At 41.1% G+C, this 24,463-nt stretch overlaps 1 protein-coding gene across 13 annotated transcripts in view; it reads left to right on the top strand.

Annotated features, from left to right (window-relative positions):
• The first annotated feature begins 841 nt into the window (after window positions 1-841).
• Window positions 842-24,463, top strand: part of tjp1b (tight junction protein 1b) — a 29,662-nt gene continuing 6,040 nt past the window's right edge. For 3 of the 13 annotated variants that reach the window (XM_026310491.1, XM_026310490.1, XM_026310479.1), the window contains exons 1-22: window positions 867-1,102; window positions 12,396-12,452; window positions 12,825-12,949; window positions 13,065-13,167; window positions 13,385-13,700; window positions 14,015-14,118; window positions 14,286-14,454; window positions 14,550-14,694; window positions 16,394-16,527; window positions 17,148-17,253; window positions 17,698-17,848; window positions 18,387-18,495; window positions 18,582-18,801; window positions 19,055-19,239; window positions 19,355-19,450; window positions 19,569-19,651; window positions 19,755-19,965; window positions 20,071-20,171; window positions 20,273-20,623; window positions 21,444-21,662; window positions 22,726-23,586; window positions 24,208-24,299. In XM_026310491.1, the coding sequence (XP_026166276.1) occupies window positions 1,058-1,102; window positions 12,396-12,452; window positions 12,825-12,949; window positions 13,065-13,167; window positions 13,385-13,700; window positions 14,015-14,118; window positions 14,286-14,454; window positions 14,550-14,694; window positions 16,394-16,527; window positions 17,148-17,253; window positions 17,698-17,848; window positions 18,387-18,495; window positions 18,582-18,801; window positions 19,055-19,239; window positions 19,355-19,450; window positions 19,569-19,651; window positions 19,755-19,965; window positions 20,071-20,171; window positions 20,273-20,623; window positions 21,444-21,662; window positions 22,726-23,586; window positions 24,208-24,299 (3,983 nt within the window). In that variant the 5' untranslated portion in view covers window positions 867-1,057. The other 10 variants (XM_026310487.1, XM_026310482.1, XM_026310478.1 and 7 more) reach the window with 8 other exon arrangements.

Genomic DNA, 24,463 nt, shown 5'->3' with positions numbered 1-24,463 from the left:
ATACTGGTTTATTACATCCCTTGACTCTTTGCATCACATGTGTCAAAGATAAATCTCTGTATGAACACAAAGCTTCATCTACTTGTATAAGTTTACTGTACTACTGCACTACTACCCATAAGGAAACCATAGTCAGAAAAGGAAGTTATTTTTAGATTAGTCCATGTACAACGGTGATATTCACTATTTTGTGCTGGTGTCACACTGCCTTTTTGCAGTTTTTTCACACACAATCAACCTATAAAAAAAAGCAGTTGCCTATGTAGGTGTTTTTAAAATAGTCAAGTAAAAGACCTATTTTTAGTAGCCAAATAAATATTTCTTACTTGTAGGTTAATTTATGATTTCTGTCATCAGTCGATATATTAAAAATACATATGCAATTTCTCAAAACGAATAAATGCCTACCCTATAAATAAAACAATAAATACATTCTATACCGACAAATCTTAAAATGGCATGTCTGTGCAAAATCAGAAATCCGTTTTTTGGGGGTTTTTTTTCGGGATGATTTATTAATAATCAATCAATTATAAATCATGACAACTTGACAACAGTCGCATTCATTCCCTGTAGAGTGCGCACCGGTATGTTTATCAGGAGCCCATAAATCTTCATCGGTGTCTTTTCATCCTCTTCGACCACCTCTTCCTCACACTAGAATGGCGCTTGATGCTGCTGCTGCTGATGCGGCTGCTGCTGTGGACAGTTTCTGCATCCTTGCTTTTCTCCCCCCCCCCCCCACGGACAAACGGGAATGGTTTCTTCCAGGCGAACCTGTCACTGTCACCGCGGCGGTGAAGGCGGCCGAAGTGTGAGAGCGGGGGGAGGGGGGAGGGGGGGGAGGAAGGCTTCATCTCCTGCCTGCCATTGCAGTGCGGCGGCTGCTGCTGCTCTGGACCCACACCAGGGAGACCTTTCTATTCCTGTACTGTAAGATTTTCACAAGTACTCCGCGAGGACCGTTGCGTTTGTGAAGGTGAATGGGTTTCTTGAGCTTATCCGTGAGTATGTTATTGAGGGGAGTGTTTTCGCTGTAGCCGCAGGAGCTGGCTGGATGCGTGTCCCCCTGCGGGAACAGGCGGTAACGGTGCAAGCGGAGGTAACTTTAGCTAGCAAACTGCATCTACGCGCTATGCTAATTAGTTCAGCTAGCTAGTTTCCCAACATGCTAGGGTTATCGTGTTTTTGAAATTGGTGTATATTTATGTGGAGGTTGCGTAAGCGGTAACGTGAAGTCACAAAATGCCCTGCGGTCGAGTTGTCATCTGTTGTTATGTCAGGTCTGCGGACCGTCCAGGTAACGTGAGCTGGGATGAGCTAGCCTGCTGGAACAAAATGTCGGCCAGCTAGGGCTTGATTTGACCAGAAGGGTATAAAGGGGGCACAAGATTTATTAAGTGTCAGGCTGCGGGAGGCAGTGCGGGAGTGCTGCTAGACATCGGGTTTTCTAAATTAAAGGGAAGGTCGTCATCATGTTTTGCTGATTCGCTGGTAAAACCCAAAGTGGGTCTTTGCTGAAGCTAGGTAGCAGTTGGCTAATATTAGCCTGTTAGCTGGATTTACTTTGGTGCTACTGAAATACCCGCTTGCCTGTCCTTGTGCCGGTGCAGTTAAAGCAGCTGTCATGATAATGCACTGTCATGTTAGCTGTGTGGAGGAGCTTTGCTGTGAGCTACTGTCGAGGTCTGGCTTAGCTCATCCAAGCTATTCCGGTATTTTCATTTCCATAACAGCTAATGGGCTGGTGCTAACATACACTAAAAGCATCAGTCAGCACCTGTTGAATATTGGTAACACTGGACAGCGTTTGTTTTTCCAGTTCAGTTTGTCTAAATCAGTCATAGCTGCAGCTGGTGTATGCATGGATGACGTTATGTTGTTGGGGCACGGTACTCTGCCCACTCTCGTTTACCTACTGTGTAAAACTACAGCATAAAAATATAGTACTGAGTTTAAACATAAACCTTATGGAGGGTTTTAGTTTATGTTCTGCTTGAGTTTACCTGATCTATTTAAAAGCTCTGCAAAGAGATAAGCAACACAGTTAACTGAACTTGTGTGACTGCTGTGGGAAATAAAACACTTAGAGCTTCTTTGGCCTGCATCTCTCTCAACCTTGGTTTAGATTGCATGTTGTGCAAAAGCATCACTAATAATGGCTCAAATTATAGGTGTTAACTATATTTTTAATGATTTAGTGGTATTGCCTAGCTCTATATTCAGATTGTATTTATGTTTTGGGGGAAAGGTGTCAGGTAGTTGGTACCTCCTACTATACAGCTCATTCTTTTTTTATTTGTTGTTGATTTTGTTTTTATGATAGATGACAGGCTTTGAATTAAAAGGCAACTTCCAGAATACAAGTTAAAGCATGCAGCATTATTGCATCTTTACAATATCAATTGAAACCTTTCAATATGAGGATTTGTTAATGCAGATCTCAGTATCCCCTGAGCTTCAATCTATGATTTAAATGTGTCATTACTCACCTAATGAGGGTAATGTTGAATGATAGGGCAACTAATAAAGCGGAGGAGGCACAATACAAATGATATGTGTAGTCGCCAATAGATGAATGGTTAAACTGACTTTTCTGAATAATCACAGGTTTGTGCAGAGGATGTTATGTCACTTATTTGTGGCAGGCAAAGCACCGGAGAAGAATATTTAGCTGCTCGGGTGCAGCCATACGTGTTGACCTGTAAATCATGTTGTCCTAAGCTGTCATTGGAGTCCTTCTGGTTTTGGAAGAACAAATGTTTCTATGAAGTTTGACTACATTTTTGTTATCTTATATATTGAGAAACCGTATGTAATAATATAATAACTTTTTTTTTTTTCTCTTTGAATCTTAACTTAGCATGCAAGTTACTGTCCGAGAGAATGGCTTATTTTCTCAATAGGAAAGAGATCAAAGTAGTTGGCCTCTGGTAGTTCTTTGAAGGGATAAATGCTCTATCTGTGTAGGGAGAGGGTGCTGCAGAATGGTGGACTGCGAACATACCACGTGCTTTAGTCATAAACCTGTCATTAGAATAAAAGGGAAAAATATCTAACAAGCTGCCTTGTACTATCTTTAATTATTTTTACTTACACCATCAATTATTTTGTAAAATTAGTATCACTAAGATTGGAGACTTAGACATTTTTTCACACCCCTTGCTTAATTTCATCCTTCATGAGCTCATAGATATAATCTGCTTTTTGCGAGGGTTTTCTCTTCTGCACTGCAGCCCAGTTTAATCCCTTCTCCCTCTTAAAAGTTCCCTCAAATGTTATTCTGCAAGTTTAGTGTGGCTCTGCTAGCTAAAGATAAATTAAAATGTCACTGGTGCGATATGAGATCCATGCTTTCACATGGTTTTACCTGCTTAAGACTTCCTATCACCTCTTCAGACAGTCCTTGTTTTGATAGTATGGACAGTCTCTGTGTTAACAAATGGCACATATGGTTAGGGCTTCAGTTATACAGATGCTTGCTTGTGTAAATCAAGTCCATCGTAAATCCCTATTTGAAAGGGCTGTGCAATTATCAGGATGAAGAGGCTTGCACAGTCTCTATCAATAACATTTCAGCATGAACCTCCATTTTCTTTTAGTGCAGAAATGTCCCTTATCATTACAGTTTTTCATGCGCTCTGTTGTCCTCATTTCAATCACTGTGACAGAGAGGGGGAGTGGTACAGGTCAGCGGCTCAGCTTATCAGCACATTCCTGGCCTCTTGTGTGCTCGGTGTGGAGCGCTGATAACTTGCACAGGGCTGATTGAGTTCAGGAGGTGATTTCCCGGCCCATGTGTGTCTGTACACTCAGGTTCTTGTTGTAATCACTGACTCCAGCTGTGGAGTCTGGAAATAGATTGAACCCGCACAGAACCAGATGTTTTTGAGACTTTATATTTTATGTTTTCTAACTACACATTTGTGATTTATAGAAATTTAACATTTAAATCAAAATCTTACCAACGTGACTTATTTACTTGTGCTCTGTGTTTTGACAAAAGGTGTAGCAAACAATTAATGCAGAGAAATTGTGATAAAATGTTTGCTGTTGACAAAATGTGAATTTTCTTATATGAGCAATGTGTACTAGATCTAGACAGGAAGTGCAGAACTGATGTCAGCAGGAATATTATGGCAACAGATAATGTAATAACAGCTAATTGTCACTCTGTTTTAAGATAAATCAAATCTAACACTTGTTAATTCCAGTGTTGACACTCAGCTTTAATATGGTTTGCCTGCTGGCGGCTCTATTTTGAAAGCTCAAACCCAGTCATTGTTGGTTAAAAGTGACAATCTGCCTCTGATTTCTGGTTTAATGCAGGAACTCAAACTGAGCTGAAGTTGACATGTAACAGAACACTAGCAGAACTACTGCATGGTTTATAAAAGCTTTTTCCTTTTCAAGGTTTGGAGGTAGGAGTGGTTTGGAGAAAGTGCAGGTTTTTACGGTATCACTTCTCGCAGTGGTTCTCCCAAACATTTCACCTTTACATACAATTACATTCAATGAGTGCAGCCAGTTATGTGATTCCTGTGCAGAATTCTTAAAGAAAAGCTTGAACTAAGGACTGTAATCCTCCCACTGCATTTCATAGTAATGAGTTCAGCATTATAACAGAAAGCACAGCAAATGGTAGAACGGCTGATGTAGTGATTAGCAGCCTGGGTTCTCAACATGCGTCTTTTGATTAATGTGGAAATAATAAATTTGGAGTGTGGTAGGTAGACGGTAGCAGAGAGAGTAAACTATGTGTGGAATTTGTCACCACTCTCAGGCTGTGCTCTGAGGGATATAAATTTAACTCGTACTTCTTGCCAGTGGTGACTGGGGGTCTGTCAGACTTGTCCAACTTAATCACTGTCCGGACTGATAAGTGGGATGTCTTGATCCATATGGCCTTGGTTTGGTGTTCAGTCTGTATACCAGAGTGGTGATGAATCAGGGCTAACTATTTGTAAAGATATGTACTTTTGTTTGAATGCTGTTCAACCTTGAGTGCTTCTCACAGTATCACAGGTTGGCGAGCTTAGCTGTTTTGTTTTTCATTTGAAAGAGTTTTTCCTTCTCTAATTTTATCTCACTTTCTGTCAGTGCACTTCTGTGTATTCATTGTATTTTTCGGCATAATGCAAAAAACTTTGTTCTAAGACAATGTCAGTCTGAATACACAGTGCTTCCATCTCAGTGATCACTGCTGGTTAAATGCTCAAAGAGATCAGGCCAAAGGCTGGGTATGCAAATGATGCCTTTACATAAAGCTTTATCTGTAATAACTGTGTCAAGCATATCAGAAGTTTAACAAGGAACAAGCAGTATGTCACAGGCAGTAAGGGATTATTAAGGGATGATGGGGTTTATATTTTAGTGTTAAGCTAAAAGAAAAATGGGAACATGTAGGAGATTTTGTGTAAGTTGCCTTTAGGATGAATTCACATTTGCCTATTCATGGGTACACTCCTTCATAGAAAACACACAAACTTAAACAGTGCTGGGGAAAATGGAACAGCTACAAAAAATATCAACATCCATGACAAGTTGTCTTATAGTGTCCTGTACATGCTGCTTCACTGAAAACAAAACCTCGAAGTTGTTAGTCTTGTTTGTATTTTTGTTGGAAATTGCACTGTAGTATGTTGTTTTCTAAATAATGCAATGTTGGTTTTTGTTACTTGATGTAAAATATGTCATAAAAATGAATTATTTTACTTTGCTGAAGGGTCAATTTAGCGGTAGAGTAGAGTTAATGTTCTTAATTTCTGCAGAACTGTTTACTTCTTAGCAATCTGTTAACTATTGTAACTAATTAGCTGGTTATTTAACTTTATAAAAGCTACTTAAATCAAATAATGGGCTGGTGACTTTTGAATTAAGATATCCTAGTTAAATTAATCATGTCCTGTTACTGTATTTTGGATCAGATGACAGAGTGACTTTTCTTGTTTTATGTAGTGTGTTACACAAGTCACATGCCGCTTTGCTTTTCACTCAGCCTGTCTCCACCTCTCACATTTCATTTTGGCTCCCTTTCCTTCAGATAAATTTGGTTTTATTTTTATCTACATTATTAGGAACCTGTTCATTTTAGCAATTTTTTTAGAGGTGAGATGTAAAGGTAATTTTGTTTATGCTGTCTAGAGTTGCAATATAAAAATATAATTCACCATTAAACCAACAGCTGATCTTCTGTCAGATGTCACTGGCAATGATGAGCATAATTTATGGATGTAATGCAGCACACCTGGTGAGTAGTGAGCGTTATAATGGCCCACATGCAGGGAGAATTGGTGACGTCTGCTCTGGTTCAACGCGGCAGCTGAAGGGTTAAGTCCAATACAGCAGTTTACACTGCGGTTGGATGTTCGCTAGTACAGAGGAGTCCCATGCTGTAGCGGAACTGCAGATCCCACACAGATTGCTGCCAAACCAGAGGGGATTCACTTTGATCCCATGAGTGCTAACGGAGAGTTGGATGAAAGAATGAATTTTGAAGAAAGATGTTGGGACAGGACATAGACCTGTTTGTGGTGGAGGAAGCATTAGGGTGTAGCTGCGGGGCGTGTTTCATAACCTCTCACCTGTGGTCGTAATTTTAGTTGTTTCTCAGCTAAGAAAAGAGAAAAGAAGGAAAGGTGGGGGCAAGTCCCTCCTAGCACTGATTGGTGCGGTCATGCACTGGGGCTGCTGATGTGCATTCACTGGAATCTCCTGCTGAATTTACTGAGGAGTAGCTGGAGATTGGAGACGCTTTTGTCTGTGTCCTCTGCAGTGGCCAGGATGAACTGTTGTAAGTACACCTGATCTTGTATTCATCCAGTTATATCTTAATACTCTGTCTTAGAGATTAAGTCGTCTTTTTCTTTTTACCATAACTTTAATATAACTCAATTGTCTGCCTTTCATGGCTGTAATGGTTGTCTATTAAGTTTTATGTCAAACTTAATAGGTATCATCCTTTGAACTTTTCATCAATCTCGTATTGCTGCATCTCTGCTACTCTCTCCCCTCCCATTGGAGCTCTGCAGCACGGTATCTAACCAAGTTGTATGTGCAGAGTGTCACATATCTCTCTGGGGTCCAACGGCCTGACTGGTGCTTAAGTTATGGGTCCTCATTAGCAATTGAATATATTCTCCAAGGTAGGGGAGTTTTAGCAGTTGTCAGCAGTCCCCAGTACATCGTTTTCAATTTCTGAAGTGATCAATCATTTTATTCTACTTGTTTGCTGCTTCGCTGCCAGCAGCCACAGTGGAGTATGATTCTGTATTTGCTCTCCGTCGTTGGCTGCAGTGCAACTTGCACAGTGTTCAGATAGTTCATTGCTGTGCAGTGTATTAGTCTTTGTGTCAGTGTCATTCCTGGTTTGATTTAATGTCTTTATGTAGGACACCCCAACCTATTGAATTTTGTTGCTGTTTGTTGCTGGACTCTGTATAGTCATTTGGAGAAATGACCTGGAACAAAACTCCAGGAAAAGAAGGTGTCTTGTGTAAAACTGATACTAGATTTGATTTAGTAAAAAGACACCACCTGCAGGTTCTTATTGTAGAAACGCATTATACCATTGTCACTATAAATTACTCAAAAGAAATTCTCTAAAATCTGTTTTAGTTCAGCTAATCTGCAAAATCATCAGCTAAATTTAGCACTTAATGTGCCATTTAGTTCTATTCTGTGTATACACTGAGTATTCTGGCATCGATATTAAGCATGCTCTATTTTAATGCTTATTTGAATAGCCAGCTTTTCTCTGCCTGGCACTGTAAAGTATTTGTGAAAATGATTTACCCCTCCTTTGTTTTCCTCAAACAATACAGACAAATCCAACAAAAAGGCAGGGGAGCGAAATAAATGTATTTTCTTTGCTGTATTGCATTATTTGTTTTAATTGAACCACGGCATTTAAAATAACAAGAGGTTATTAAATGTTCTCCGGCGTTCATGCTGCAAGTTTCCTTTAAGTCACTCTGTTGCAGCATCACAACGGCAGAATTAATGAGAGCTATTTTTAGCTACTCTGGTCCCACAGCGGTCAAAATTGACTACAGTTCTGCCTCACCCCTAAACCGTACTACAGCACAAAATCTATTCCTCCACTCAGAATTGAACACCCCACCATATTGTTTCAGTTTCCTGTTAGGAGGAAAAATCATTTTTCAGTTTTTCTGCTAAATGGAGGATTGTGGAGCTTTTATACTTTATTTTTAATGATACCCTAAAGTGAATACAAAATGAAACGCCATCTTAGCTACACTGTTGATGGGTCTTGTTAGGTTAGCATTGTCATGATTCATTGCATATTAATGATTTTTGTCTCCTGGAGGACATTTTTAGGGTCAGGTTTTTTTTTTTTTTTACTCAGTGTTTGGGTAATTATACCACTACTTGTAATAAAGCAAATGAGATGGCTGCCCCTGTAGAAGATTCACATTTTAGGAGTGAGGGGGACTATGTTCTGTTTCTGTGGTAGCTGCATTATAGAGAACAAGGCAAAAATATGACGTGGCTTGCATTGCAACCCCAATCATAAGCCTCTTTTGGGTTCCAAGAACACAAACACTCGTTCCAAACTTTGTTTCAGCTGCATACTTTTATTACCTGCAGCTTGAAGTCTGCAGTATAGCCAGAGGAGGAAAGAAATGTGCGACTGGAGAATACGGCAGTCAAAATGTGCTAATATTCCTTTTTACTTTTGTCAAACGACAGGTTAATCTTTTATGTTATTTTTGAAGAAAATGCTATTTGCTAGTTTCAAATGCTGTGACAGCAAATTGTTTTTAACTCTTTGTTGGGCGACTCATTTAAATATTTTAATTTGGGCTCTTGGTTAATGCAGTGTTATTTTCTAATTAATTAATTTTGCCTCAACAAAATAATCAGCAGATTTATAAATATGGGATTGCAAGAAAGTATTCTTTTTATTATAATTAATCTACCAATTTTTTTCTCAATTCATTTTTTGGTCTGTATTATGTAAATAAATAGCAACAAAAGCTTTCAGATCCCAGAGTTGTCTTTCTTGAAATATCGACCAACAACCTAAAACCCAAAGATTTTCAGTTAAAAATCATTAGACTGAAACCAGAAAATATTTATTTTTAAGAAAATAAATATAAAATGGTTAATTGATTATCAACATAGTTTCTACTCTAATGAAAATAATCATTGATTTGCACGGTGAAATTACTGACATGGCTTGATTGTTTGTTCTGCAAAGGAAAAACTGCAGTGGCCTTATTGAATATTTGTGTCCTTTACCATTTATGTATTGACTCAACATAGTCCACAGCTTTACTGTCCTTTCTCCACTCTCAGCTGTGTTATCCATCTGTGTTGTAGTCCATCTGTGGTGTAGTATTGGCTCCCAAGTTGCCTGGTTGTAATCCCCCAAGCATGACCCAGCCGACATGGTGTGTCTCCGCTGTGGATGGGCTGCCAGCCCTGGCTCTGGCTTGTGGCATGAAGCTTCTGTTGGCACCAGTTGTTTGTGGCCATAAAGGGCGTAAACAGCAGCACCACAAAAACTCATCAGTCTCTGGATGCTGATGCAACTTTACAATAATGTCCATGGGAGCTGTGCAGAGTGAGAATTCATGGCTTGACTTGAGCTATGAGAAACTGTTCTCTTTCTGTCTTTAGTGTCTCTCTCTCTGCTTTTATTGTTCTTTGTGAATTTCTGCATAGAACAGCGCTTTTGAGGCCTTCTGAAGAAAAAAGTAACATTTGATTTAGACTAACTTAATGCCATTAGTGTAGACTGTGCTCAGATGTGTGTGCAGCAATAAATAAACAGTGCTCATCTAAAATGTAAAAAGGCTTTTGTTTCTAAATTAATTCACCCGTGTCTTTTTTAAACCTCCCACAGTTCAGACACGGCCTGAAAATGTCAGGCCACTTGAACAACGCCACACTGTTCCCCCTCTGTTACCAGAGCAACAAGCACTGCAGGAGGAGAAAGCAAAATTACATCCCTTCAAAGTGAAAGGTCCTTGTATATGAGACGTACACAGGACCCTGCTAAATCTGTTGTTTTCTTCTGTCTAAATTCTGTTTGGTTTTTACTCATTTTAGATTCTTCCTGTTGTGCTACATTTGGGATTTAACATCCCATTAATTTTATGGTGATTTATTTGTATTGGATCCAGCATAGTGAGCATTCTCTAATCATATTTTCCAGACAACAAAAATCACATTTCTCACAATCCTACTGCAACACAGGATTTAAACATTGTACATTATACATGATATATATTTTATGCCACATTAAAGTCCAGGAAGAATTTCTGAAAGTAGGAATGTCAACTGGAAACAAGTATCTCCTATTGCTTTTCAGTTTAGTGGCAAACCCTTATAAATTTAGATGAAATATGCGGATAAATAAGATGCAGGCATAAATCTTCCTAAAAGAGAACTTTTCAGTGAGAATTCATGCGTTTACAGCAGTTTTGTTAATATTCACGTCTTTTTTTCTTTTTTTTGTAAACTTCCTCAAGTGTAGTATATTGAGTGTGAAATGCCAGGAGTTCCCCTGTTCAGACATTTGTTCATTCTCTTTGTGTGAGTCCCACCATGTGCTGCTTGAGGAGTTTGTGATCGCTGCTGCCAAGCTGAAAATGTCTGGGGCCACTTGTGGGGTTTTTTTTTTTTTTTTTTTTTTTTTTTTTTAAAGCTACTGTATTCCTCTGGCTGATATTTGGTACTTTGCTAACAGGTCGTGACAGACGTAACAACTAAGTGGTGAAGGAGGCATGCATGGTATAACAATAAATGGGCTGGCAGGCTAAGTTACTACCTCAGTCTGGACTTTCTAACAGACAAAATCAAATTAGGATAATTATTCTGTTAAAGTGAAAACATGTTTATTCAAAGCTTCTTTTTTTTTCATTTTGCCTCAGGCACTTTCAAAATGTAGCAATCATTATCACTTTTGGGAACTTGATAGCTATACCATTAGCAGATTGTCATGCTGATGTGGTAAATTGTTAACATGTAGCTGGACTGACAGTTTGTAGATGTTTTGTGTTTAAGCTGCCAACACTGGCAGTGATTTCAGATGAGGGTGCAGAAACTGATTTTAATGTTCATCTCCCTTCGCTCATCAACATATGATCAGTCTTCTTGAGGAGTTTTCTGCCCAGGTGGCCTGAGTGTTGGATGTGTCAAAGAAATTACCAGCAAAGGGGGAGGGAAATGTGTAATAGCTTCACCTATTCAAATTGCAGGCCTCAGTAGTTGAGACTGTTGGTGAGAATAGGGATCAATTTACATGATAAATAGGGTTTTTACATTAGGGTGGACCTGATACTGTTCCATAAACAGCCATCGATGTGTAATGTGTCATGAGAATGTGATGAGGGAATGATATAGAAATGACATAAGAAGTACGAGGAAATAAGATGTGAGCTGTGCACAGCTGGTAGTGCTGACCTAACAGCTGAAGGAGTCAACCTTTGTTTTATCTTCTGTGGTTGTTAATGTGATTGAGAGTATTTTAATTTCAAAGACTTGCTGTCAGTGAGATCCAATAGTGGTCATTGTTCCTATTGTATTCAGTTCACTGTAAACATGGGACGTGATACTGTGGACCCTCTATAAAGATTGTCTCCAGTCTGACACCAGTGTGTTTATAGTGTCTAGTGTGTGTGGCAGTGTGTGAGTGCAGAATACAGCCAAGCACAGCACAGTGTTGTCTGTGCCACTATGAATAAGCAGCAGTGTAAAACTTGAAACAAACTCAAAAACCTGTTGGGTGCAGCCCTTGATATGTATAGTGTCTGTGACGGTTTATGTCCTGAGAAGAGCCCGAAAACACTGGGACTTCTTTCCTCTTTTAATGGGAACTCTTGACCTCTTAAAGGAGATGGTCATCAAATACTTTTATTTCTCAGACTGTGTTTGGTTCTGAATTGTTCACTGTTCATTACTTTAATGTTTTCAGTGTGTGTTTTTGATCTCAGTAGAATAACCCTGTATTTGAAATGTAGGAATGATGCAAATAAGAAAAACAAAATCCCTCAGGAAGCAATTGTTTATGAAGAAGCTATTCTGTAAAACCATTAAATGGTTAGAAGCACAGGGTTAGGCATTGTAAAGCCAGTTTAGATTGCACACTTAAGTTGTTCATTTAAAAAAAAAAAAAAAGATGATTGACCTTTCTGTAGACTCAAAAATAAATCAAATGGTACAAATGTAAAATCATTTGGAACAAGAAGCTTTTGTGTTTTACTCAGCTTTGACAGGACACATTGATTTTTTTATTTTTATTTTTATTTTTTTTTGTGTGTCACACTTCGGTCATAGGGTGATCGGTCCAAGAACATTTCTTGTTCTTTCATTTTGCCTTTTTGAATCTGAAATGTTTAGTGTGTTAATCACACTCTGTCTTACAGAGCGCAGCAATGGAGGAGACTGTCATTTGGGAACAGCACACAGTAACACTACACAGGGTAGGTGACTTAGCCTCCCTCATATTGAAACCTGGTCTGAATATCTCCCTGTCCAGCTTTGCATCTTTTCTTCCAAACACCATTTCTCCATTTTTCTTCCTTCCTATCTCCCCTGGAACACATCTTTTAACTCAGTGTTTCAGACATTCTGGGAGAAAAGACAAAACGGGCGTTATTATGGAGCTTTTCTTTTGTGATTCTCGCCCACATGCTCGGCTTTAGAACTGAAATATTCAGAAAAAAAAAAAAAAAAAAAAACAATCTTCATTTTTACTTTGTTGTTGTTACTACTTCACTAAGTGTCTTAACAATGCCACTTTATTTGATTTTGTCCACACAGACAGCTCAATCATCTATCTTCTCTATGTGCAGGCACCAGGGTTTGGCTTTGGGATAGCCATATCAGGAGGTCGGGATAACCCTCATTTTCAGAGTGGCGAGACCTCCATTGTCATTTCGGATGTACTGAAAGGAGGCCCAGCAGAAGGCCTGCTACAGTAAGATTTTGTTCCGTTATTGTCAGTCCTGTCAGATTGCTAGCTATTACTATTAATGTACCCTGCCTGCTTCAGAACGATTCCAGTTTCTGTTCTCGGTTGTGTTTCTCTCTAGGGAAAATGACAGAGTCGTTATGGTCAATGCTGTCTCCATGGACAATGTGGAGCACGCATACGCAGTCCAGCAGCTTCGTAAAAGTGGAAAAATTGCCAAAATTGTGAGTTTCCAAATCCCATTACAAATTGCTTTAGAAAACCTGGCAATGTACTTTGTGCTCAATTTGTTGAAAGTAAAAATAAGGTCAGAAATTACAATATGCTGTTATATATAAATCCTATATGTATATATATCTGTAGGCCATATGTACATAATCAGTTCAGTGATTTTTTTTCTTTTTGTCAGGTTGATCTTATATCTTTATTTCCTTTGGCCAGACAATCAGACGGAAGAGGAAGGTGCATGTCCCCATGGGCCGCCTAGGGGAGAGGGAAACAATGTCCGAGCATGACGAGGAGGAGGACAGCTATGATGAAGAGATATATGAGACACGGAGTGGACGCAGTGGTGCTTATAGCGGTGTGGGTGGGGCCATGGGTAGGCGCAGCGGCCGGAGCAGCGGGAGAAGGGACAGAGAACGTGAGCGCAGCGGTTCACGGGAGAGGAGTCTCTCCCCACGCTCTGACCGCCGCTCCCACAACCTGCCCCCACGTCCTGCCAAGGTCACGCTTGTCAAGTCCCGCAAAAATGAAGGTGAGGCTCACAAAGTCGAGATATAAAAAGAAGGGTGAGAAAGGTAGTCCAGGAAATCAGATGTCATTTTGCTTTTCTGAATAAGATCTCCAAATCATTATTGGTTAAATGCCAGAGTAAATAAAACTTGCCAGCCACAGCAAAGTCCAAGTCAACTCTAATAAATCTAAGTAAAAGAGCAATTAATCTTCTTTAATCAGTACTGTTAATCCCAGAGCGAGCAGCGGCTGTCTGCAAAGTGTGGTCAGTTTAGAGTGGTCACGTGAACTCTGTGCTAACATCATCTTTGTTGTTGTCGTTCACTTTGTAAGCAGAATATGGCCTGCGCCTGGCCAGCCACATCTTTGTCAAGGACATTTCCCCTGAGAGCCTGGCAGCCAGGGATGGCAACATCCAGGAAGGGGATGTTGTACTGAAGGTGAGGGAGAGGAATATAGGACAGCTCCATGTGTATAAAAGATACTATTGATCATGTTTTCATTGAGTATTTAGAACTGTACATTTTCTGGCTAGTTATCATAGTTTTCCCAAACTGTGTAAAAATGGTCATGTCTTGGCTTATGTCTTTTCCCCTGTTACTCACAGATCAATGGAACAGTGACAGAGAACCTCTCCCTGATAGATGCCAAGAAGCTGATAGAAAGGTCAAAGGGCAAACTAAAAATGGTTGTACAGAGGGATGAGAGGGCGACCCTGTTAAACATCCCTGACCTTGATGACAGCATTCCTTCAGCCAACGCCTCCGATAGAGACGGTTAGAATCAGCTAAAATTGAGCATTGATTAGAAACCAGACTTGTCTGTGTTTTTCAGAATGTAGTTTTTGAACAGTGGCTCTTGTTTGAATCAGACATTTCAGATATCCATTCTCTGGCATCCGATCATTCTAATCGATCGCATGACAGACATCGTAGCAGCCGCTCCCGCTCTCCAGACCGACGATCTGAACCGTCAGACCAGTCCAGACACTCGCCCCCACAAATCAGCAATGGCAGGTAAAAACTGTCCACACACAGATTTATTTTAAGACTGAAACTTGACGTTTCTGAATTGTAGCACAGATTTACATAATTTTACTTTATTGTTATTAGGGAAAACAAGCTATTTAATGATGTCATTGGGCTTTTCGAAATTGTCATGGGTGCTGTTTTACTGTTTTCTCACATATTTCAAAATAAATAATTTCCATAATTAATTCAATTTCATTCCTATGCAAATACTGTGTTTCTGCAACCAATCGTGATAATCTCTGTTTCAATGTGTCTGTGTTCATTCAGACAGGGTTGCTTTTGTTTGTTTTAATTTTATATTTTGCTGCAGAAGAGTCACTCTTGGTCAAAATTAAGGTTGAGAGCACAGTTGAGAGTCCATATTGTCTGATCATTTGGCGTCGTTCATAAATCCATTTCAAAATGCAAAATTATCTAAAGTGGCAATGGGAGAAGCACAAACCTAATGAAATTTGTCTTTTCTTTTTTAAATTTCCTTTTATACATCCACAGCTGGAGAATACTGTAAGTTTAGAACTATTAACGTGTGTGAATAGTTACTAATAGTAGTGACAGTAACTCCAGAATAGATTTAAAGTAGATAGACAGGTGAATGTAGTATTAGGTTTTATGAGTTTGATGAGCAACTCTAACCTGTGTGAGTAAACTCTCTTTTGTGTAATATTTGGCAAGTACCTGATCAAATTGGACTTTTTTAATTATTCACTGATGTTTCTTGAGAGGAGATGACTGGAGATGAGGTCTGTGAAAGTGTCACAAGACCTCTGTCTCTATTGAATGTTTTGGTGGATAAACCGCATGTTTGGCACAGTGACATTATGTCTTAACTTAAGAGGCCAAAAGCCAAAACATATTGATATAATTTCCTGGTGACACATGCACTTTTAATCCATTTAGTATTCTAATTAACTGAATGGAGATGTTAGGGCAAAATGATATTGTGTATTAAAAACTTGTGTGTAACCTGTGAGCTTTTTCTCTCACGTCAGGAATTTGGCAGTTAAAAGTAGGGCCTTCCCCAGAAAGGGATGAAAAAGAAGTTTGTTCCTCTGTAGACAGTTCAAACACGGCCCTTCATGGTTGCTTGTTACTTGGTCTGTGAATAAAGCAGTATTTTGCCAATAAAGTTGTGCCAGCGAGCAACCTTGTGACCAAAAGATCCAAGTCAATATAGCAATACCGCTGCCTCGGACTGCTTAACGTTATCCTGTTCGCTTCTGATTTTGCCTTTAAAACACATTGACAGAATTCAGCAAAACAGAGGGACATGTTGCCACCTTTTACAATTATTTCACTCATAATTGGCCATGGTCAGTGTGTATCAGTTTAATGTTTTAGAACTGGAACTGAAGCCAGAGCCACACAGTGAAATTCACCTGGAGGACAGAATCCACTCTGACACCTTAGATAAGCTGCTCTAAAAATAGAGCACAAAAAAGTGGAAAGACAAAGTGGTGACCTTCAAGAGTAAGATGTAGCCTCAGACTCAACCTGTTCTTTTCACCTGTTTTTCTTTTCTTAGCCAGTGCATGTCAGCTGCACTCAAGAGAATAATTCATATAATCCTAGATTTGGTCTGAGTATTGTTGCCTGTAGTCAGGATGTTGTAGCCTTAAAGCCCTTCCTACATGCTCTACATCATAAGAATACACTATTTGTAATCTCATGTCTCCGTTTTCTGCAGTCACAGAAGTCGTGATGACGAACGGCTCTCGAAGCCGTCTTCAACACCCTCAAAGCTAGCAGAGGAGATTCCTTTACCCAAACCAAAGGAGTCGGCCATTGCCAGAGAGGAGAAACAGCTCCCACCACTCCCAGGTCAGAGATACAACCATCAGTGATTAATCCAGATCATTGTGTGTGCATGTAAGAGAAGTAAATCAGTCAGAATTTTAAGTCGTATTTAATCCACACCCATACTTGGAAGATGGACTCTGGAAGCAAATAAAATAGCCTCTGCCTGTAATTTCCAGCAGCACATTAAAAGACTTTATAATAGTAAAATGAAATTTTGTTTGAACCAGTCATTTTTGCCCTTTTTGAAAGCACAACAGCCAAAAAAGTTAGCTCCAGACGCTTGCTGAGCCTGACTGGGTTTGCCTGGAGCCAAGGGAAAATAAACCATATGAGTTGATTGAGTCTGACGTCCTTCCCCGGCCTGCAGCGCTCTGCTGCCTTTATGTTTGACCTCCCTGCTCAGGACACTGTGTGCCTTGTGTGTGCACACAAGCATTTGTGCGATCACACTTTGCCTGTGTGTGGTTTTAAACAGTTGTTTTCATTAGTGAATTTAATCTCTGTTTAAAATATACTGTGTAGCTGAATTATTGGTACGTTACGACAGATGTTGAGTGAGAGTTTTTAAATGTGTACAGTGTAGGTAGATGTTGATCATCTGTCAACATTAATAGCATAAGTTGCTGTGTGTTTTTATTCAGAGCCCAAGCCGGTGTATGCTCAGCCTGGACAACCAGATGTAGACCTGCCAGTCAGTCCCTCTGATGCCCCTGTGCCAAGTGCTGCCCATGATGATAGCATCCTACGGTAACATTGATATTATAATAGGTCATAATATACAGTAAAGGCCTTCCTAAAATCTGAAAAGCATAAACTAGGGTACAAGAGAGTCAAACCTCATCTTTTTTAGATCACCGTATTTCAAAGAAGAGTTATCTGTGAGGAAAATACTTTACCATCGATTTAACAGCACTAACACATGTTAGTGTTAGCAAGACAAACAGTTTACTGTTCGTACTGATATTGAAATCTATTCAGATGTTCTCTAGGATTGAATCTTTCCTTTTCTCAATTTTAAATTGTTTTTGTCAGCTCACTAAAGAGTATATTGTCCCAACAAAAGACAAACCTGGCTGGCATCCTGGTTTCACCTAAGTATTCCTAAAGTGTAGTTTGTATTTGGAAGAGGGAAATGCCCCCAAGTGGTCTCATGTCAAAGAAAATCAACCAAACTAATGTCTTTGTCCTCAGGCCAAGCATGAAGCTGGTGAAGTTCAAGAAGGGGGAGAGTGTGGGATTGCGGCTGGCTGGAGGGAATGACGTGGGTATCTTCGTAGCTGGAGTGCTTGAGGATAGCCCAGCTGCTAAGGAGGGCCTGGAGGAGGGTGACCAAATTCTCAGGGTGAGAGACTTTATTCTTAATATAGGGATTGTACAACCTGACAATTAAAATCAAGTGCTTGTGTGTGAATGTCAAAGCGGTAAAACAGTACATTGCAGAAAGTTATGCTGAAAATTTAAGAGCTGTCATTCTGTGCTACAGCAATTTTGTACATCAGTGTTAGTAAACAGCCATGTTTTATGGGTTGTGCGTCCTTCCTATTTTATTCATGGTTTTACACACTAGCTGCTCCAAAATTCCTGTACTTCCAGACTGGTCTCTTAGCAATCAGCCTTAGGGAGGACACACTAAAAACTGTTTCCTCTCACCATGTTTGTCCCATTTCCTCACAGTCATATATCTCACTGGTTGTACGTCCTCCGAGTACAAAGAGAAATAGCTTGAGTTCTTGCAGTGCAGTTACCAAGGCAAGGCTGAGAACAGGAAGAGCTATGTGTACCTCTCTGTAAATAGAGGTATACACTGTGTACAATAAACCCTAGAGTGAAGCTAGTCTATGAAAAAGATAAAATGTTAACTTTGGTTTCCTAAATTGCAGGTAAATAATGTAGATTTTGCAAATATAATCCGAGAGGAGGCGGTGCTGTTCCTCCTGGACCTTCCTAAAGGTGAAGAGGTCACCATTTTGGCCCAGAAGAAGAAAGATGGTAAGTGAAGTGAGTAAGAGAAGAAAAGAAATATGTTTCTGTGGTCATGTAGTCGAGGTGTTGACTCACTGGTCTGTCCTGTTCAGTGTATCGACGGATCGTGGAGTCAGATGTTGGTGACTCCTTCTACATCCGGACACACTTCGAGTATGAGAAAGAATCTCCCTATGGGTTAAGCTTTAACAAGGGTGAGGTGTTCCGTGTCGTGGATACCCTTTACAACGGCAAGCTCGGCTCCTGGCTTGCTATTCGCATTGGCAAGAACCACCAAGAGGTGGAGAGGGGCATCATCCCTAACAAAAACAGGTGACAGAACATGTGGACAAAGCTGTGTTTGCTTTGGCTTGAATTGCATGTCAGTTATCTTAGAGTTGTAAAAAGTGTTTGTCACAGCAGTAGACAGTCTGTCCCCTATTTGTATTACATTTGTTATGATTGTCATAACCATGCAATTTCCTTAGGTACTAGCAAAATTGAGGTTAGCTGTGTCAGGTTTATGACACATCTATTAGCTTGTCTTACATTAAGAGCTGTCTCTCTTTCTGCCATTGGCCAACAGAGCGGAGCAGCTCTCCAGTGTGCAATACACTCTTCCCAAAACTGCAGGGGGCGACAGAGCTGACTTCTGGAGGTTCCGTGGTCTTCGCAGCTCCAAGAGGAACCTTAGGAAGAGCAGAGAGGACCTCTCCTCTCAGCCAGTCCAAACAAAGTTTCCAGCTTATGAAAGAGTTGTACTAAGAGAGGGTGAGCAATCTGATAATGTCTGCCAGACTATACAGTATGTCACTGTGATACTGAAGCTGCCATCTGTTCATATATTAACACCTCGACATATGTTAATTTATTGTATTTTGTGCAGCTGGTTTCCTGAGACCTGTTGTGATTTTTGGGCCGATCGCTGATGTTGCACGAGAAAAACTCTCCAGAGAAGAGCCAGATCTTTTTGAGCTTGCAAGTGAGTTTGTATGCATAATATTGCAAATATGCTGAAGATGACAACAATAAAGAACAAGAACAGTAAACCTGCACTAAAAACATGCTTCTACATAAATCTGTCGAAACACGTTTTTCAGAGAGTGAGCCGAGAGATGCAGGAACAGACCAGCGTAGTTCAGGAATCATTCGTCTTCACACTATCAAGCAGATCATTGACAGAGTGAGTATGCTTCTTTTTATAAAATTCACTTTCATCCAGTTTTGGGTTGTTTCACCACAGACATGTACACATCCTTCTTCTTTCTTATTTGTATCTCATCAAGGACAAACATGCTGTGCTGGACATCACCCCGAACGCTGTGGACAGGCTGAACTATGCTCAGTGGTACCCGATCGTAGTCTTCCTAAATCCAGATAATAAGCAGGGAGTGAAGAACATGAGGACCAGACTGTGTCCGGAGTCCAGGAAGAGCGCCAGGAAGCTCTATGAGCGAGCCATCAAACTGAGGAAGAACAATCACCACCTGTTCACCAGTGAGTGAGCAGTTTTAAAGCACATTAAATCTAAAATGTCTCCTTTACATGTTCTGTTATTTATAAAGTAAAATAAAATGATTGTGTCAAAATATTTTCTTATAGCCACCATCAACTTGAACAATATGAATGATGGGTGGTATGGTGCTCTGAAAGAAACGATCCAGCAACAACAGAACCAGTTAGTGTGGGTGTCAGAGGGCAAGGTGAGAGAAACCAGCTCTGTTCCACTACACTGAACAGCATTATAAGTCCTGCTGGTCTGACTTAGCGAGCCATGAGGTTACAGTTTCACTTTTCTGCTCAGGCGGATGGCACTACAGAGGATGACTTAGATATCCACGACGACCGTCTGTCCTACCTCTCTGCACCAGGTAGTGAATACTCCATGTATAGCACGGACAGTCGCCACACTTCTGACTATGAGGACACAGATACAGAGGGTGGAGCATACACAGACCAGGAGCTTGATGAGACTTTGAATGACGAGGTGGGTCTGCCCACGGAGCCTGCCATCACCCGCTCTTCAGAACCTGTGCGGGAAGACCCACCTGTAATTCAGGATACTCCTGGTTACCCTGGATACCAGCATCCTGTACAGCCTGACCCAGCCAGTCGTATAGACCCTGCTGGGTTCAAGATGGCTGCACCACAGCAGGTAAAGTTTCTATCTAGCTTTGCAGCCAGGACTCTGCTTATTGTGCCTGTCAGAAATAAATTTATGGCTAATGCCCCTTTTTCCATTACACAGTTTAAGCACTACTCGGCTGTACTCGACTCAATTCGGTTTAGATCATTTTTTTCCCATTACAACTGGGTACGACGTCACCGTGGGCGGGGCCGTCATAGCACTGCGGCGCTAAACAAACGTCCGCACCTCCTCGTATTACCACGGTGATATTGCGTGTGGCGTTAGCCATTTGCCTCGCTAAAGGCGATAAAAATGGAAAAACAAAGCAGTCGCTGTTGCAGGTTTTTTTTTTTTTTTTTTTTAATGCCGGTACCGGCTTTTTGATTTTCGTGTCGGACGTAGCGCTCAGGACTCTCCCAGTGACGTCACTCCGTGTCCAATCGGTGGCCCGCAGTCTGTTGACGTCACAATTTAGCATCGACTCGGCTCGCTTGGAACCTACCGGGTACTGTCCCCTAATGGAAAACTAAAAAAAAATGAGCCGAGTCGAGCAGAGTAGTGCTAGTAGAAAAGCCCCATAAAAGTATATGACTGCAGAGCAGAGGAACAGCTCCTTTGTGTTCATTGCAATGTCCTGACCTTTAAGTTTAGGTGTGTTTTATTAAGTAATAAATAAATATGCTTTAGAAGCTACTGGTATGTTAACTAATCTAACCACATTTTTGCAAGTGTATAATCTGGCTGGTGTAAAACAGTGTGAGGAAGAAGATCGTGGTGTTGGGGTGAGCTGTACTTTGTGTGCCCTTGGCAGGCTGTGTTATAAATGTCTCTTAACAATACTTCACAGCAAGATGAGGCTGCTCTGCCCATGCCCTCGTTGCCGCCGACGGTGGTAACGCCCCCTGCTGTTGAGTTAGAGGGTATGCACCTAGAGGAGCCACCTGCTGCAGCCGCAGCTCCTCAGGCTGACTCACTTAGCAGCCCCAGCCCTGCCCCTGAGCTTATTCAGCCCCCACCACCACCACACGAACCCCACCCGTCTGGACCGCCTGGTCCAGAACCAAAGGTACCCGCTGTTTCACCAGCCACTTGGACCGGGCCTGGGCCCCAGCCTGCTGTTTTAACTGCCTGTCTTCTCGCACATGCTTTCCACTTGCTCTCTGCATGACATGCCCACACTGTGTGACTCACTGAGCCCACTGTGTGCCTCTGGCTCCCAGAGAAAATGTGCGACAGAGTAGTCCACATGCACTACAGTGGGCTGGGAGACCAGAAGGACTGGGACATCCGAGTCTTTGACCAGGGTGAAGACATCCACAACCAGCCTTAACTGTTGCCTCTTACTTCCTTTGCATGGCTCCTAATGTTTTTTGGGTTCCTTTCAGCTTTAACTCTCTTCTGTAGATGAATGATAGTAGCACTTAGAGTGGCATCATAGTGGTAGATGTGTTGTCTGTTGTAGTGCCAGTAGTTTGACATTGCATTAGATGCAAACTGAATGTTGGTTGCATGATGAAAGCTAACCTGCAGACAGTACTCTTGGTAATGATTTCCATCAAGCAATTCTCCCTATGGAAAAACAACCTTACATCAACACACTGCATTATGTCTTGAGGAGTTTTGTCCTGAATAGATGCCAACACATCAACCTTCTTCCATAGGAAGTACTGTAACTAGATTTACTGTCTTCAGGCTACACATCATATGTTTGAATTGAGGCCTTTCAGAAATGTGCAAATTGCTTGTTAGTTAACTATTTATGAAACATGTCAATGTGTAAAATGCAGTTGTGTTTAAATGGATTCTTATCATTCTTGAAAGGCATCTTGTCAAACAGGCATTCAGGTCTGTTTCTGAATAACGGATAAAGGTTTGCTTGTGTAATTGCACTTTGACTTGATGTTTCTTTAGTTAAGTAGTACTGGAATTTTTCTAATAAGTTCATTAGTGATACTCAGTTGCACAAGGTTTGACTTTGTCTGTACTGAAGTTAATCTTGAGGTTATGTTTTAATCTGGTGTTGGGAAAGGTTTTTCCCTGACAGCTTTCTGTCCTTCAACATGGTGGCTGTTAAAAGCTGAAAATAACAATGTTTATGGATGTATTCATATACCGATGTTTCTTTGCAGTTGTACAAGAAAGATCTGTACAATATGGAGGACCCTGTGAGAATCAACCATGGCATGAAGCCGTCTACTAGCTACAGTCACCAGCCGCCGTACCAGGACAAACAGCCATACCGTGAATACAACCACCCGCCTTACGGATATGATGGCGGCGGCTACACAGAACCAAAGCCTCACAACACTGACTCTCACCTGCACTACGACAACCGTGTGCCTCATTACAACGAACAGTGGCCCCCCTATGACCAGCAAACCTCGTCATCCCAGCCCGCAGGGTACCAGCCGGGCCACCAGCAACCCATGGGCTTCAACCCTCGGTCACCCTACGAGGACGGACCAGGGAGGGACTACAGCCCACCTCAGCCACGCTACGATGCGGCCCCAGCAGTTGGTTACGATGGCAGACCACGCCACAGTAAACCTGGTCCGATTCGTTATGATGAACCCCCACCCCCACCCCCAGCAGTCTATGATGCCCGCTCTCCTTATGAGGCAGAACCTCACGGTTTCCCCATTAATTCACCTCGATCGCCAGAGCCCCCAAAGCAGTATTACGGTGACTCTGGTCTGAGGCCCACCTACATTCCTGGGCCTCCAAACCGTGGCTATAAGCCAGGGATACATGAGACCATGATAAACTCTGAACCCACAATTTCCCCTCCTAAACCAGAGACCCTGCCCTCCCCAGGTGAGCCAGCAGTCACCCCAGGTACCAAACCCCTTCCTCCTCCACCCCGGGAAGACCCGGATGAGGATCCGGCCATGAAACCACAGTCGGTGCTCAACAGGGTCAAGATGTTTGAGAATAAACGGTCTGTTTCTATGGACAGGGCTAAAGAAGGTGGAGAGTCGTCACCACTCAGGGTACGTTCCTCAAAGAGAGTTGTACAGCTGTTTCTTCAGTGGGTCAGACATTTTCTGCCTGTAACATGAACAGCTCATAAATCTACATCCTCAACTCTGAAGCAACGTCATCACGTTTATGAACACTGCTTAAAGAAATTCAGTGTTCTTAGAATCATTTCCAAATGGGAAAATTGCAGCCAGGTAACACATCATAGAACAAACCAATATGTGGACATTCACAGAGGTAGATAAGAAAATAGAACAAAAAATATTTAACTCAAAGCTGAATTGCAACCATATGATTATTCTAAATATATGCAATGACAGCGCCTGGTACAAGATGTACCTTATTAGGCTAAATATGAGGTGGGAGCCTTTATTAGCTGTTGGAAGACTGACAATTACAATATGGGTAAACAAAATTACTTAGGCCACAAAATGTTTTTCCATGCAACAGGTTTTGGTCTGATGCAGTTTTCCCATCAGCCAGCAAACTGCAGACCTACAAAATTTAAAAATTATTGTCTGCCTGCAAAATGTCAGATATGCTGTATCTGTTTTCATGCAATCCATTCATTTGAACAAAAATTGTAATTTTATGTAAGAAGTGGTGAAGAGGTGTTCTCGTTTGATTTTCAGCCTGCAGATGTTCCTAAACCAGTGAGTGTACCTGGCCCAGTCCCCAAAGCTAATTCTCTCAGCAACTTGGAGCAGGACAAATCCACCTACAGGTTTGTAGTCCTCATTATGGCAGCCCAGACTGGTGCATGAAAGACCCTTGTAAATGTATCTTACAATGCATTTATTGTTGTTTGAGCTCCATCTAGTGGAGTTATTTCAACACTAGAAGATGGGAGTTTACCCAGACTGGTTGTCCTGCATGTTAGCTGGGTTC

Source organism: Mastacembelus armatus, chromosome 6 (genome assembly GCF_900324485.2).
Source record: "Mastacembelus armatus chromosome 6, fMasArm1.2, whole genome shotgun sequence".
Classification (NCBI taxonomy): domain Eukaryota; kingdom Metazoa; phylum Chordata; class Actinopteri; order Synbranchiformes; family Mastacembelidae; genus Mastacembelus; species Mastacembelus armatus.
This window is presented reverse-complemented; position numbering and strand designations above follow the sequence as displayed.